The following is a 15,075-nucleotide window of genomic DNA, read 5'->3' as shown; positions in this document are numbered from 1 at the left end:
CTCCGGTTCGGGTCTTTTGCTGTGCAGTGGTTACAGGCTCTGTGCACGGCAGGGGATCCGGTGCTGGTTTTTGTGCTCACAGTCTGTGAGGTCTGAGTGGGGCGTGGACAGCACCTGCTATATAAACCCTCTTCTCAGGTTAGGCAGATGCTGCTGAATCTTTGTTGGTTAGTCAGTTCCTGAAAGCTAGCTAGTACTGTGTAAACTTTGTATTTGTTTGTTTCTTACTGCAAATAGGCCTTGGGATTTGGTATTACACTCTGCCAATCCAGACCTAGCAGTAAGACTGGAGTCAGTCGTTTAACCTGCTGGGGTTCTTTTGCTACTCTGTGAACCTAGCAAGTTTGCGGCTGTATTCTCAGACTTGCCAAAATCCTTTCTCACTGTGCAAGGTGTTCAGGTGTCAGTTTAGTGGCAGTAAGCTGAACCAGTGCACTGCAAGTGAGGACTAGGATTGTGGAGACTCTCCTTGTGTCTATTATTCCATCTCTGACCAAGGAGTTTACTGCCACACCCGTGGTAACCCTTTAGGGTTCTGCTGTTGCCCTTAGCAACAGCATTTCGGGTTCTCTACGTATTAAATCACTACATCTCGCTTCTTTCCATCTGAGCATTCCTAATACTAGGGAGACACCCAGTTTCTTAGCCTTTGGGCTTCTCTGTTCACTTTGTGTTTATTTTGTTACCCTATCACCTTCTGTGTATGTAATGTCATATTCCCCAGTCTGTCTGTGAGTTCATTTGTTTTGCATCCCTCACCGTTCAGACACCAGTACATTCCTGCTGGCACTGGTGTGCATAACATATTCAGCAGCCTAATACTCCTGTTGAAATTTTGTGGGAATATGGAGCATACCCCTCAAAATACTTTGCAACAGGTGGTCGATCAGGTGCAGGTCCTGACTCGACAATTTAATGATTTGTCCATTAAAATGCACACCTCGCAGGCCGCTGGCGGAGCTCCCGCAGCAGCAGTACCTTCAGGGGTTAAGGAGCCGAAAGTAAATCTCCCGGATCATTTTTCTGGAGATCGCTCGCAGTTCTTTTGTTTCAAGGAGAGCTGCAAGCTATATTTCCAGCTTAGGCCTCAGTCTTCTGGGTCGGAGATTCAGCGGGTGGGCATATTGATTTCCTTGCTACAAGGAGGCCCACAGGTCTGGGCATATGGGTTGCAGCCTGAATGTCCGTCGCTTAAAAGTGTTGATGCTTTTTTTACGGCACTGGGCATGTTGTATGATGACCCTGACAAGACGGCCTCAGCCGAGGCTCAGATTTCGATCCTTAAGCAAGGGCGAAGGCCAGTTGAGGTTTATTGTACGGAGTTTCGGAGGTTGGCCCATGATACCCAGTGGAATGACCCAGCCCTGAGACACCAGTACCGAAGAGGTCTTTCTAACCAGTTAAAAGACCAACTGGTACAATATCCCTTGCCTGATAGCTTGGATCAGCTCATGCAGTTATCCATTCGGGTGGATAGACAGCTGAGAGAGCGCAGGCTTGAAAGGGAGACAGAGGTTTCCTTCTTTCCCAAGGGAACCTCAGACTCTGAGGAATTTTCTGAGGAGCCTATGCAGATTGGGGCTACCCGCCTCTCCTCGCGTGAGAAGACACGGAGGAGACAGCAGGGGTTATGTTTGTACTTTGGGAATAAAGGTCATGTGGTAGTATCATGCCCAGAAAAGCCGGAAAACTTCAGGGCCTGAGGGTGATGGGAAATATCCTGTCAGGCCAGAAGTCAGAATTTCCCAAGAAGACTTTTATCATTCCGGTGACCTTGAAGATCCTCGGTCAAGCTGTCAAGACTGAGGCCTTTGTGGACAGTGGGGCCGACGGGGTTTTTATGGACCGCCAATTCGCCCTGAAACACTCTGTTCCCTTAGTACCCTTGGCATCGGAAATTGAGATTTGTGGGTTAAACGGGGAACCATTATCCCAGGGTAAAATTACCTCTTGCACTAGCCAGATTTCTTTGTTTATTGGAGCCACACACTCTGAAAAATTGTCCTTTTATGTGACTGTCTGTACTTTTGCCCCATTGGTGTTGGGGTTACCCTGGTTAAGGGCCCACAATCCTCAATTTGACTGGGTCTCTGGGGAGATTCTTAGTTGGGGTACTGATTGTTTCAGGAGTTGCTTGAGCCTTCCAGTCAGGCTTTCGCAGCTAAGTTTGCCAGGATTGCCAGGATGTTATGCAGATTTTGCGGACGTGTTCTCCAAAAGAGTTGCTGAGGTACTACCTCCCCATCACCCCTATGACTGTGCCATTGATTTGTTGCCGAATGCTAAGCTTCCCAAGAGCAGGTTGTACTCCCTGTCACGTCCTGAGACTCAGGCTATGGCAGAGTACATTCAGGAGAACTTGAGAGAAAAGGGGTGAGGGAATGTGATCAAGGGCGCCCAAAATTTAGGAGGAAAGTTTGGAAATAATATACATCATAAACAATAAACAAGTTTTAGAGACATGGAATAAATGTGATAATGGTGGTTGCAACAATACTTATAGATTCTTCTAGATGTTCTCAATCAGTTGTCCGTCTATGATTTAAATCCTCAGAAAATCCTCAGTTGATATGTGAAAACAAAAATTTAAGAAAAAAACCAATGTGTAGTATAATCAATGAGAGAATGTCTTAATAAAAAGTGTCCAGAAAATGAGGCCCTGGTGAGTGAGGGGCTTGATAGAAGAGAGGATAGGTTCTCGCCACCAATATTCTCAGGGTTCAAGACGTACCGAAACTCACATAATATAAAGTAGGAATAAACATATAACGGTATCTTTGTTTGATCGAATAATTTTAGGTACAGCGTACCTCACTCACATGTCCAGTAGGTGTTCTCCACATATAAAGGTATCTTTAAAAGTCTTTAAAAATGGTCCAACGAGGTGAGTTTTAAAAGAAAAGGTTTTTATTTGACATAAGTCAAAAAAAGAGTAAAATACAGGTAATTACAATTTGACCTTATTCGTCGGGCAAAAGAATGGGGGTGTCGGGAGATATGGTTGAAAAATCTCCAAATAACAGAAGGTAGTCCGGAATCCCCTCTGTAAACGAATACCCCCAAAAAATACCTTATGATGGTCAAAAAACCTGTTTAAAAGTGTGAATCCACGCTCAGCATGCACCAACGCCGTTTCAACCGTATCGGTCTTTTTCACCTTGAAAAAGACCGATACGGTTGAAACGGCGTTGGTGCATGCTGAGCGTGGATTCACACTTTTAAACAGGTTTTTTGACCATCATAAGGTATTTTTTGGGGGTATTCGTTTACAGAGGGGATTCCGGACTACCTTCTGTTATTTGGAGATTTTTCAACCATATCTCCCGACACCCCCATTCTTTTGCCCGACGAATAAGGTCAAATTGTAATTACCTGTATTTTACTCTTTTTTTGACTTATGTCAAATAAAAACCTTTTCTTTTAAAACTCACCTCGTTGGACCATTTTTAAAGACTTTTAAAGATACCTTTATATGTGGAGAACACCTACTGGACATGTGAGTGAGGTACGCTGTACCTAAAATTATTCGATCAAACAAAGATACCGTTATATGTTTATTCCTACTTTATATTATGTGAGTTTCGGTACGTCTTGAACCCTGAGAATATTGGTGGCGAGAACCTATCCTCTCTTCTATCAAGCCCCTCACTCACCAGGGCCTCATTTTCTGGACACTTTTTATTAAGACATTCTCTCATTGATTATACTACACATTGGTTTTTTTCTTAAATTTTTGTTTTCACATATCAACTGAGGATTTTCTGAGGATTTAAATCATAGACGGACAACTGATTGAGAACATCTAGAAGAATCTATAAGTATTGTTGCAACCACCATTATCACATTTATTCCATGTCTCTAAAACTTGTTTATTGTTTATGATGTATATTATTTCCAAACTTTCCTCCTAAATTTTGGGCGCCCTTGATCACATTCCCTCACCCCTTTTCTCTCATTGTATTTGTTACCTGTGTTGTGGGCAGGTATAGGGATGTGATTGGGCTGACCAATCCCATTGCGCCAGAGTTCACCCTTCTTCTTTTTTTGATTCAGGAGAACTTGGCTAAGGGATTTATCAGACCTTCACAGTCTCCAGTTGGGTCGGTGTTCTTCTTCGTGGGTAAAAAGGACGGTTCGTTGCGACCCTGCATCGACTTCAGGGAATTGAACCGTATCATGATTAAAAACTCATACCCACTGCCTCTCATTTCGGTCTTGTTTGACCAGCTTCGTACTGCCACCATTTTTTCTAAGATTGACCTACGCGGTGCGTACAATCTAATCCGAATAAGAGAGGGGGATGAATGGAAGACTGCCTTTAATACCCACTCAGGGCATTATGAATATTTGGTGATGCCTTTTGGGCTCTGTAATGCCCCGGCAGTCTTCCAGGACTTCATGAACGATGTGCTCAGGGAATATTTGGATAGATTCTTAGTTGTATACTTAGATGACATCCTAATCTTCTCCCATTCCCTGGAGGGACATCGGAAGCATGTACGCTTAGTCCTCCAGAAACTCAGAGACCACCGGCTTTGGGCGAAGCTGGAGAAGTGCGAATTTGAAGTTCAGCAAATCGCATTTCTAGGATATATTATCTCCCCAGAAGGTTTCCAAATGGAGGGTTCCAAGGTACAGGCAGTCCTGGATTGGGTGCAGCCCACTAGTTTGAAGGCGCTTCAGCGTTTTCTGGGCTTTGCAAATTTTTATAGACGATTTATCGCTGGATTTTCGTCTATAGTGGCGCCCTTGGTGGCACTCACTAAGAAAGGGGCGGATGTTGCTCACTGGTCTTGTGAGGCCAAAGCGGCTTTTGCCCGTCTCAAAAGGGCATTTGTCTCGACCAAGGTGCTGCGACACCCAGATCCAGAGCGTCCTTTTGTGGTGGAGGTGGATGCCTCTGAGATGGGTATTGGAGCAGTGCTCTCTCAGATGGGGGTGTCTGATAATCACCTTCATCCCTGTGCTTACTTTTCCCGTAAATTTTCGCCTGCCGAGATGAATTATGACGTGGGTAACCGGGAATTGTTGGCTATTAAGGATGCACTCTAGGAGTGGAGACACTGGCTTGAGGGGGCTAAGTTTGTGGTCTCAATTCTCACCGACCATAAGAATTTGGCATATTTAGAGTCAGCGAAGCGTCTCAATGCCAGGCAGGCACGATGGGCTTTGTTTTTTGCTCGCTTTAATTTTTTGATAACATATCGCCCTGGGTCAAAAAACATCAAGGCTGATGTGCGCTCGTCGAGTTTTGCTCCAATCCAGGAGACCACCGAGGAGCCATTGCCCATTGTGTCCCCATCATGTATTAAAGTGGGCATTACCCAGGACCTCTTGTCATTAGTCCTTAGAGCACAGGAGCATGCTCCTCCAGACCTTCCGTTAGGTCTTTTGTTTGTGCCTCCTAGGTTAAGACAGCGAGTGTTCCTGGAATTCCATGCCAAGTAGTCGGCAGGTCACCCGGGTATTGCCAGAACTCGGGAGTTGCTATCTAGGGCGGTGTGGTGGCCCTCGGTGGCTAGGGATGCGGATCAGTGGGTTCGGGCATGTGACATCTGTGCCCGAAATAAGACTCCTAGAGGGGTTCCTGTTGGCCCATTACATCCACTCTCTATTCCATCTAAGCCATGGACCCACATTTCAATGGATTTTGTGGTGGACTTGCCCAAATCCTCGGGGATGACAGCCATCTGGGTTGTCGTTGACAGGTTTTCGAAGATGGTGCACTTCGTTCCATTGGTTGGGCTGCCATCGGCCAGACGCCTGTCTGAATTATTTATGCTGCATGTTGTGCGCCTCCACGGGTTGCCACTTGATGTGGTCTCTGACCGCGGATCCCAGTTTGTGGCCAAATTCTGGAGGGCATTTTGTTCCGATCTCCAGATTTCTGTCAGCTTGTCGTCAGGCTACCATCCGCAGTCTAATGGGCAGACTGAAAGGGTGAACCAGTCCTTGGAGCAGTTCCTCAGGTGTTATGTCTCCAAGTGTCAGACTGACTGGGTGGCTCATCTGTCCATGGCGGAGTTTGCCTATAACAACGCGGCTCACTCTGCTACAGGGATCTCTCCCTTCCTGTGTGTGTATGGGCATCATCCTAAGGCCAATTCTTTTGACCCCCTGGACTCCACGCCTGGTGGTTCCTCTGTGGTTTCGGTCCTTAGAGGTATTTGGAGGAAAGTGAAGAAAGCCCTTGTGTCTGTGTCATTAGTGACCAAAAGGGTTTTTGATAAGCGGAAAAGACCCTGCAGCTTCAAATTAGGAGACTTGGTCTGCTTGTCTACCAAGAATTTGAAGTTGAGACAGCCATCTCATAAGTTAGGCCCCCGGTTCATCGGTCCTTATAAGATCACCAGGGTTATCAATCCGGTGGCATTTCAGTTAGATCTACCCCGTTCTTTGGGTATCAATAAAACATTTCATTGTTCCCTTTTAAAATGGGCGATTAGTAATCCTTCTTCCAGTGGAAGACCTTCCCCTCTTCTGATACGTGGCCAGAGGGAGTTTGTTGTTGAAAGGATTCTTGACTCCAAGATGGTTCGGGGTCGGCTGTCATTTTTGGTGCACTGGAAGGGGTATGGCCCGGAGGAGCGGTTGTGGGTGCGCAGTTGTGATCTTCATGCCCCCAGACTGTTACGCTCTTTCTTCTCGCAGTTCCCCGATAAACCCGGTGGTAGGGGTTCTTTGACCCCTCGTCAGAGGGGGGGTACTGTTAGGGTCTCCTGCTCTGTGCTGCCACGTCGTCATGGCAACCAGGAGACAAGTGCTAGCGGAGTAACCTGAGCATAGCTGATACACCGGTTCGGGTCATTTGGTGTGCAGTGGTTACAGGCTCTGTGCACGGCAGGGGATCCGGTGCTGGTTTTTGTGCTCACAGTCTGTGAGGTCTGAGTGGGGCGTGGACAGCACCTGCTATATAAACCCTCTTCTCAGGTTAGGCAGATGCTGCTGAATCTTTGTTGGTTAGTCAGTTCCTGAAAGCTAGCTAGTACTGTGTAAACTTTGTATTTGTTTGTTTCTTACTGCAAATAGGCCTTGGGATTTGGTATTACACTCTGCCAATCCAGACCTAGCAGTAAGACTGGAGTCAGTCGTTTAACCTGCTGGGGTTCTTTTGCTACTATGTGAACCTAGCAAGTTTGCGGCTGTATTCTCAGACTTGCCTGCCAAAATCCTTTCTCACTGTGCAAGGTGCTCAGGTGTCAGTTTAGTGGCAGTAAGCTGAACCAGTGCACTGCAAGTGAGGACTAGGATTGTGGAGACTCTCCTTGTGTCTATTATTCCATCTATGACCAAGGAGTTTACTGCCACACCCGTTGGTAACCCTTTAGGGGTTTGCTGTTGCCCTTAGCAACAGCATTTCGGGTTCTCTACATATTAAATCACTACATCTCGCTTCTTTACATCTGAGCATTCCTAATACTAGGGAGACACCCAGTTTCTTAGCCTTTGGGCTTCTCTGTTCACTTTGTGTTTATTTTGTTACCCTATCACCTTCTGTGTATGTAATGTCATATTCCCCAGTCTGTCTGTGAGTTCATTTGTTTTGCATCCCTCACCGTTCAGACACCAGTACATTCCTGCTGGCACTGGTGTGCATAACAATTGGACTCAATATTTTATTGAAGTCAATTATTGTAAATTACAAATACACACTGATTTCCATTATAAACATTTTATTTGCTACACACATCATCTGTGACAGTTTATTTTGAGAAAAATAGTTTTAAGAAATGTCATCTATATACTGTATTATAATTGTTACTATTGTTTTACTAGTATGATTGCTGTAAGTGCACTGACACTCCATAAGATTTTTCAATAAAATTATAGTTTTATGAACTAATAATAATATGTATATTATATATAGAGATTATGTGCATGTCAGGATTTTGCAAGTTATATTTTGTTGATGTCATGTTAACATTCTACTCACACAGGTAAATATGAGTCAAATACTCAAGAAACAAGATTTTTTTTATTAAAATGCATATACATTACCTTCTGGTATCCTATGAGCAGGAAAAGCAATTACCTGAAAACGGCATTTATAAGCAAGGCCTTTTGTCTATGTATTTATGTAGATTACTTGAGGACACTTTGCAACCATGTTCACATCAGAGGGTGTACAAACAGCCATCAGAGCATAAGATGTAAATGTACTTAGGCAGAGATCAATGAGCCATAATATTTTATATTTTATTTGACTAAACAGTGATATATCCACCACAGCAAGAGCTTCCCAAAACATGCACATATACCTGAAGTCTGTTTACTATGCTGGCATAATTAGAGTGCATCTAGGGTGTACATTTTGGGATAAATTAGGTATTTAAAAATTACATCCCAGAAAAGTCTTATTTGCAATCATTATATAGCTTAAATTATATAGATAAAAGTGAAGTTCCTATATTTCATGTGGCTTTTACACAGGGAAAATTGTGTACATTTATTTTCACTTACATTAAAACATATACTTACAGCAATCTTGAAATTGATATTGAATTATTTTTCAAGCCAACCAGTCATGATATCACTATGAGTGTGAGAACAGTTTATAATAAGTTTGGGTGTATTTTGCTCTTGGGTCAAATATGGGGAATCCACTCATAAGTTAAAGACTGGTCCTATATTTCCTGCCCTGCCCCAATTCCCTGACAAGGAGGAGTATAATTCCGTGTACGTTTTTCTTTTAATTTTAAAATTGCATCACGTTTGACTATGTATTATGTTACTTTTTATTTATATTATTTCTGCATAAAAGAATAGAACTCCCTCTATGTAAAATCCTTTATTTGTCTATTTTCATATATGTATGTGCTAGTATTGACTGTAAAGAAGCGATTCACTTGGAAAGATTACTCTATAACTATTATTGATTGCTAAAAGCAAGGGGAGACCAACCGAGTGCTAGTTTGTGTCGCTAAGCCTACACAATTGTGTTGTTAAGGTACCTGTGACTAATTTAATTAATATGTGTGATGGAAGTAAAGAGAGGTATGAGGCATAATGGGCAGAGTGAGTATATTACTAGTGGGTATAATATTTGGCCATGCCCTTGCTACATCAGGACTTGAAGTTTTTTGTGATCACAGTCCTGGTGCTAGTATATTACCAGTTAGGTGATAGTCTTTGGCTCTGACCTAGTCATTGCCAAGAGGGGATATCTACTTGGGCCCCAGACATTATATATTGTACATTTTACTTTTAACATAATATTATTTTAGCTATATCCTGTAGAATAAATGATTTATAAAGCAAAGAAAAGTAGAATAGTTTTATAAATAATCTACTAGTAACACTGTGGACCCACTACCACTTTTTGTACTGGCCAGGATATATTTAATCCTTAATATGGGGCAGCTTCAACAAAAAAATCAAAATATCACCAAATGCAGCTATAGTTACTGCACTAATATAATCATATGATGATACAAGTGAGTTTAATTTTACAAAGTTCAGGTTTGTGATGATTTATACTTTGTCTTTCTCCAGCAACATTTTTCTAGAGTTAATTTCAGGTTTCAAAAGCAGAATATACAGCTTTGGGAAAAATATACAGCCCTGAATTCCAGCACATGAGGTCAGTATGGCAAATATCTCCACAGCCACCATGTATTTCCCTTTGGTACTCAGATAGGCCGGGATCATTGCAATCCAGACACTGCAGAACACCAGCATGCTGAAGGTGATGTACTTGGCCTCATTAAAGCTGTCTGGTAATGTCCTCACCATGAAAGCCAGAACAAAGCTCACAGATGCCAGGATCCCCATGTAACCCAACATAGAGTATAACCCAATCACTGACCCCTCATTACACTGAATGATGATCATTCCTAGATGAGAATGATGGTCATACTCCTGGTAGGGAGGAGAAACAGACAGCCAGATACTACATATCAGAGCTTGAACCAAGGAGCACACAATGACCACATAATTAGAGACTTTGAGTGTGACCCACTTCCTCCAGGGACTTCCAGGTTTGGTGGCTTTGAAAGCAATGCAGACAGTGACAGTCTTGCCCAGTACAGAAGAGACAGCTGTGGAGAAGAAGATCCCAAAAAATGTCTGTCTAAGCCTGCAGGTTATATCCACCGGGCGGCCGAGGAACAAGAACACACAGAGGAAGCTCAGCAAGATGGAGATCAGGAGAATGAGGCTCACAGCCCGGTTATTGGCTTTCACAATTGGGGTGTTCCAGTAATAAATAAAGTTCCCTAATATAAATAATGTTATGGCAGAGAAAGATGAAGCTGCTACTGAGGAAACTAGCGCCACACTGTCCTGTTCATAGGACAGAAAGTCATATGTTTTGGGAACACACCTCACTTTACTCTCATCAGACCACTCTTCACTGGGACATCTATGGCAGGTCTCACTGTCTAGATATAAAAAAAAACAATATCTGAGTGTTATTTTTTTAGTTCATAATAAAGCAATTAAACACATATATCCAATAAAAAAAGCAGCCTCCATATATTTACATAATGGGAGTCTCACCTGTATATTTCTTAGGGTAGTTGCCTCACTGAGCTGTAATGGGGTATAACCAATAATTGTAATACGGTATCTGTGTCTCTCGTACAGTAGGTAGAATATCTCAAAACTGAAGCACAGTAAACAGGGGTCACTAATTGAAAATATTTTTGCCGTGACTGCGATGTGGTATCTTGTTGATTCAGAAAATGGTTTCACGGTATAATAAATGTGCTCTTTAGGTAATTTATTGTCACCATTTTTATACATTTGTGTGGGGGCACTAACTTTTCTTTTTTATTAAAAAAAATAAGCAACATAAAGAATGTTGTTTACTCTATTTGTGGATTATTTTAATTCCATCATTTAATTATATTATCCTGACAGCATTTACCATAACAATTGTATCCTCAGTTACTCTCCTATGATGGGTCTTCCTGTGTATAACACATCCCTACCTGTAATATTGGACATTTCTCCCTCAGAACATGGGACACAGTCATAGCAGCAGGAATGTAATCTTCTGTTAGAGGCTTTTCTGTACCCAGGAGGACATCTGTCATTACACAGAGATTTGGGGATCTTGTACAAACAGTAAAATGTAAATTAGAAACTGAACTTTATATAAAAGTATATATATTATCTTTATATATATACTTAATATGTACATTGTATAGTTAGGGGTTTCCCATATTTAACTTCAGTACCTGTCTGTATTTATTTTTACTAAGTGCTGTAAGTCTCTTGGCTGAATCTACATCTTGTGTACTTCAGTTGTGTCATAAGTGTTTATGTAACATCATGCTCATGGACAGAAGATGAATGGAGGGTAGAATATGCCAGTGGTGGTGTGACAGTCCAGCACATGGCTGTGGACTGCAACCTACCAGACACACTAATCTCTGTGTCCCAGTTCAGGCTGTTCTCATGTTGGTTTACCCATATTGTGTTTCTATTGTTTGTTTTAATGGAATTTAGCCAGAGGTATTGCAGATTCTTACATGGAGACAGGTTCCCAGCAGACACTAGGGTGATAAAGAATTCTCCTGAAAAGTATACAGTAGATAATCACCAACCACTTTGTGAAAGGCAGACCTGACTGCTAATGTCATCAATTACATCATTCCCAACCAACGGGCATATTTCAAATATCCTTGGCAACTGGGGGAGGTGGAGGGGAAACACAGAGTGAGGCATTCTGTGTGTGAGACTGGAGGTGAGAGGTTGTCCTTTCCCACTTCTAGAGAAATATGGGGAGAACCTTGTAAGGAAAGGACTTAAGCAGCCAAAGAGTGGGTAGAGCTGCTGTACCCCAAGAGTTGGACCCAGCAAGTATCAGAAGGAGACAGCAAGAAAAAAGATCTTAAGCAGCTGTATACAGTGCCATCAGGACAATACCCATGGGTGAGACTGGACATATTTGCAGTAATTGCTGTTTTTGGACACAGTTACCTGGAATGTTATTCAATGAGTTACAATTTATTACGGTTATGTACATTACTGTATTGCACTATTGCCTATTGTGTCTCTTTATATGCACTTGAAACCTTATTGGCATGCATGCGAATGTCACATGCCTACGAATGTCACACCATGCCGCTATCTTTGTCCCACAATGCATGTAAAAATGTAAGGAGACACAAATATGTATGTGTATATGTATGTGTATATATTTATGTACAGTATATATATGAATACACTGCGATTGCACCTGAGACCCAAAGAATGGGTGGAGAATAGGGGTGCATATCCGATATGGCCAGGCTCTGTTGGGGCAAGAGGTAATGGTTGACCAGTCCCTGTCTTCTTAAAGGAAATTCTGGGGAATCTGACTTAATGTTACAGAGGGAACCAGAATTGGGAAAGATGGTGAAAAAATAGAAATAGCTTCTACAGAATGGCGAAGATTCAAGACCTGCAGGGGTACTGCTGAATGTATGGTTTAGTCTACAATGGGTCTGAAATCTGGGAGGATTTGGTGACCCAATTCATGGATTAGGAGAAGGGAAGGATTTAGGGAATAAAGAGGATCATCTGGGTTTCCCACAGATTGTACAGTAGCTATTATCTTTTAGAAAGTGCTAGAAAAAAGTGTAGAGTACAATTGGTTGCTATGGGTAACATCTCCACTTCTAAAACCCCACACTTTTGTAATTTTTCTCCAAAATGTTTCTATGTCAACTTGACTTGAAGGTGACACTTTCTGTCTGACCCATTAGAAAAGGCTGCACCAAGAGGGTCACTGACCAATCTCTGCAGGGAATTTACAGATTACTCATACTGATCTCAGCTAGGAAGCTATTCCATGTCCAGCGAAAGTAACAATCCAGTAAATAAGATAATTGAATGATTTTTAAATATACTTTGTTTCTCAGACATCATTCGATTTTCTATATAATTTATTTGATAATTTCCTACCTTGCCTTCTTTCCATGTGATTTCTCCTGGGGCAATGTGGTTAATCAGGTCATATTTTAGATACTCTTCAATGGTGGTCACATAGCGTATAGTAATTCTATATCTTGTGCCAGTTTTGTACAAAACCAAGTTTGCTGTGGACCACTCAGAGGGCAGATTTCCTCTCTCATTAAAGGACATCTCTTCTCCATTGGGATCTGTGTAGTGAAGATTTCTCATATAGTGCCTCTTAAAAGAAAATAAAAATGTATGGTTAAACATTATGTAACCAACTTCCTCCACCAAGGGTATGTGTACTACCAATATACTGTAGTGTCCAGGATATCTTAAGTGCCTCCACCCCAGTATACAATATCAGTTGGAGTAAAATAAGGACCTACTTGGGAAATCCCTAACACATTATATATTATTATCTCTCAATTAGAGTCTAGAGGGCATGCACATGTCTGAGCACATAACATCCAGATTTAGCATGCTGCTGATGCAGGGGGTTATTCAGGTGTGTTAGCAAACCAAAAAAGCACATTAATGGACAAAACCATGTTACACTGCAGGTGGGGCAGATATAACTTATGCAGAAAGATAGAAGAAGATAATACACAGGAAACAAATAAATATAGCCCAGAAACAGTATGCAGGCAGCAGTCCAGATATAATCAGTCCCTGTAGAGGATTTAGGTCCACGACAATTCCACAGATAAACAGGTCTCCCTTAGTAACAGGCATTTGCGAGGTGGACCCCTATGTCATTCGCCTGGGTTGCAGCTGTACCATTTTTGTTGTTTCTTCTGGCTCTAACCCAGAAGATTTTTTTCTTCTGGACTTGCCCTTCAGTCTCAGAATGTTGGTTTCTTTGTGTCATTTGGGTCATTGTAGCAATCGCTTCCTCTGTGTATTCTACAATCTCTGGCTTCCCCAGCAGATTCCATGAGGCTGCCTCACTTTTACAGTGCAGGAATGCATCCCCCAGGTAACACAATTTGTCCTGTATGCTGGATACTCTCCAGCCACTGATCATCCGCCTAGCTTAATTCCAGTACTCCCAAATATACTGCATCTTTGTAACAATCAATAACAGATCCAGTTTACCAGCCTGTCGATACACTGACAAACCTCTGTCCACGAGCCCCACTGCCCTGGGAGACTTGAGGCGTTAATTTTATTTCCTTAGAAACATTTTATCTTGCACAGGACGGACACCTGCTCACTTGATACCACCTCATTGCAGATTGACTTTTATTACATACTAGGTGCTTCATCGCGCCCTACGGGCGCTCTTCACACCGTCGCAAGGGGCTACGCCCCCTTAACCCTTGCATGCCTTTCTGGGGTTTAATATTTGTATTATATGGAGTATTACCTGCATTTCTTTGTTAGTGGTTAAATATTGCACAATGAAAGGGCGTGCGATGGTGAAGGAGGCGCAGCCCCTTGCGATGGCGTGAACAGCACCTGCAGGGCACGATGTACAGAATGTAGCGGGTGCGGGGGGGGACTGCGGATGGTGTCTGTAGATGCTGCGGGTTGAGGGGGGGCAGAAGTGGGGGTGGGGCCCGGATGGGGAAGGTTCGGGAGGTGCTGCGGGTGGGGGAGGGGCAGAGGAGTGGGGGATGCAGATGGGGGAGGGGTCCGGAGGCACTGCAGGTGGGGGAGGGGCAGGGGTGCAACGGGTGGGAGAGGGACAGGTGTGGGGATGTTGTGGATGGGTGAAGGGTTCCGGAGGTGCTGTGGGATGGGAAGGGACGGGAGTGCCGGGGGTGGGGTAGGGGACCGCAGGCACCATGGGTAGGGTAGGGGCAGGTACGGGTGGTGCAGCGGATGGGAAAGGAGGTCCGGAGGTGCTGCCGGTGGTGGAGGGGCAGGTGCGGGGGTGCCATTGGTGGGGGAGGGGTGGGTGAGGGGGGGACTGCGGATGGAGGAGGGTGTCTGCAGATGCTGCGGGTGGAGGGGGGCAGGTGTGGGGGGAGACATATAAGGGGGGTGAATGGTAGAGGGGGCCTGGAGGTGCTGTGGGTGGTGAAGGGGCAGAGGAGTGGGAGCCGCGGGTGGTGTAGGGGGTCTGGAGGCACAGCATGTGGGGGAGGGGTGGAGTGCCGCATGTGGTGGAGGGGAAGGTGCGGAGGTGTGGTGCATTGGGGAGAGGTCTGGAGGCGCTGAGGGTACTGTACATGCCATAAAAGGTAG

The 15,075-nt window shown here is 43.6% G+C and overlaps 1 protein-coding gene across 1 annotated transcript; it reads right to left on the bottom strand.

The window, feature by feature from the left end:
- Positions 1-9,471: 9,471 nt before the first annotated feature.
- Positions 9,472-13,909, bottom strand: LOC135051788 (vomeronasal type-2 receptor 26-like). The gene is made up of 5 exons (XM_063957407.1): positions 13,691-13,909; positions 12,892-13,119; positions 11,872-11,925; positions 10,932-11,055; positions 9,472-10,379 (listed from the first exon to the last, which is right to left on the bottom strand). The coding sequence occupies exons 1-5, from the start codon at positions 13,907-13,909 to the stop codon at positions 9,472-9,474; spliced, it is 1,533 nt and encodes a 510-aa protein (XP_063813477.1).
- Positions 13,910-15,075: the final 1,166 nt, after the last annotated feature.

This window comes from Pseudophryne corroboree, chromosome 1, assembly GCF_028390025.1.
Source record: "Pseudophryne corroboree isolate aPseCor3 chromosome 1, aPseCor3.hap2, whole genome shotgun sequence".
NCBI lineage: Eukaryota > Metazoa > Chordata > Amphibia > Anura > Myobatrachidae > Pseudophryne > Pseudophryne corroboree.
Note: the sequence above shows the minus strand (reverse complement) of the source record. Positions and strands in the feature narration are given on the sequence as shown.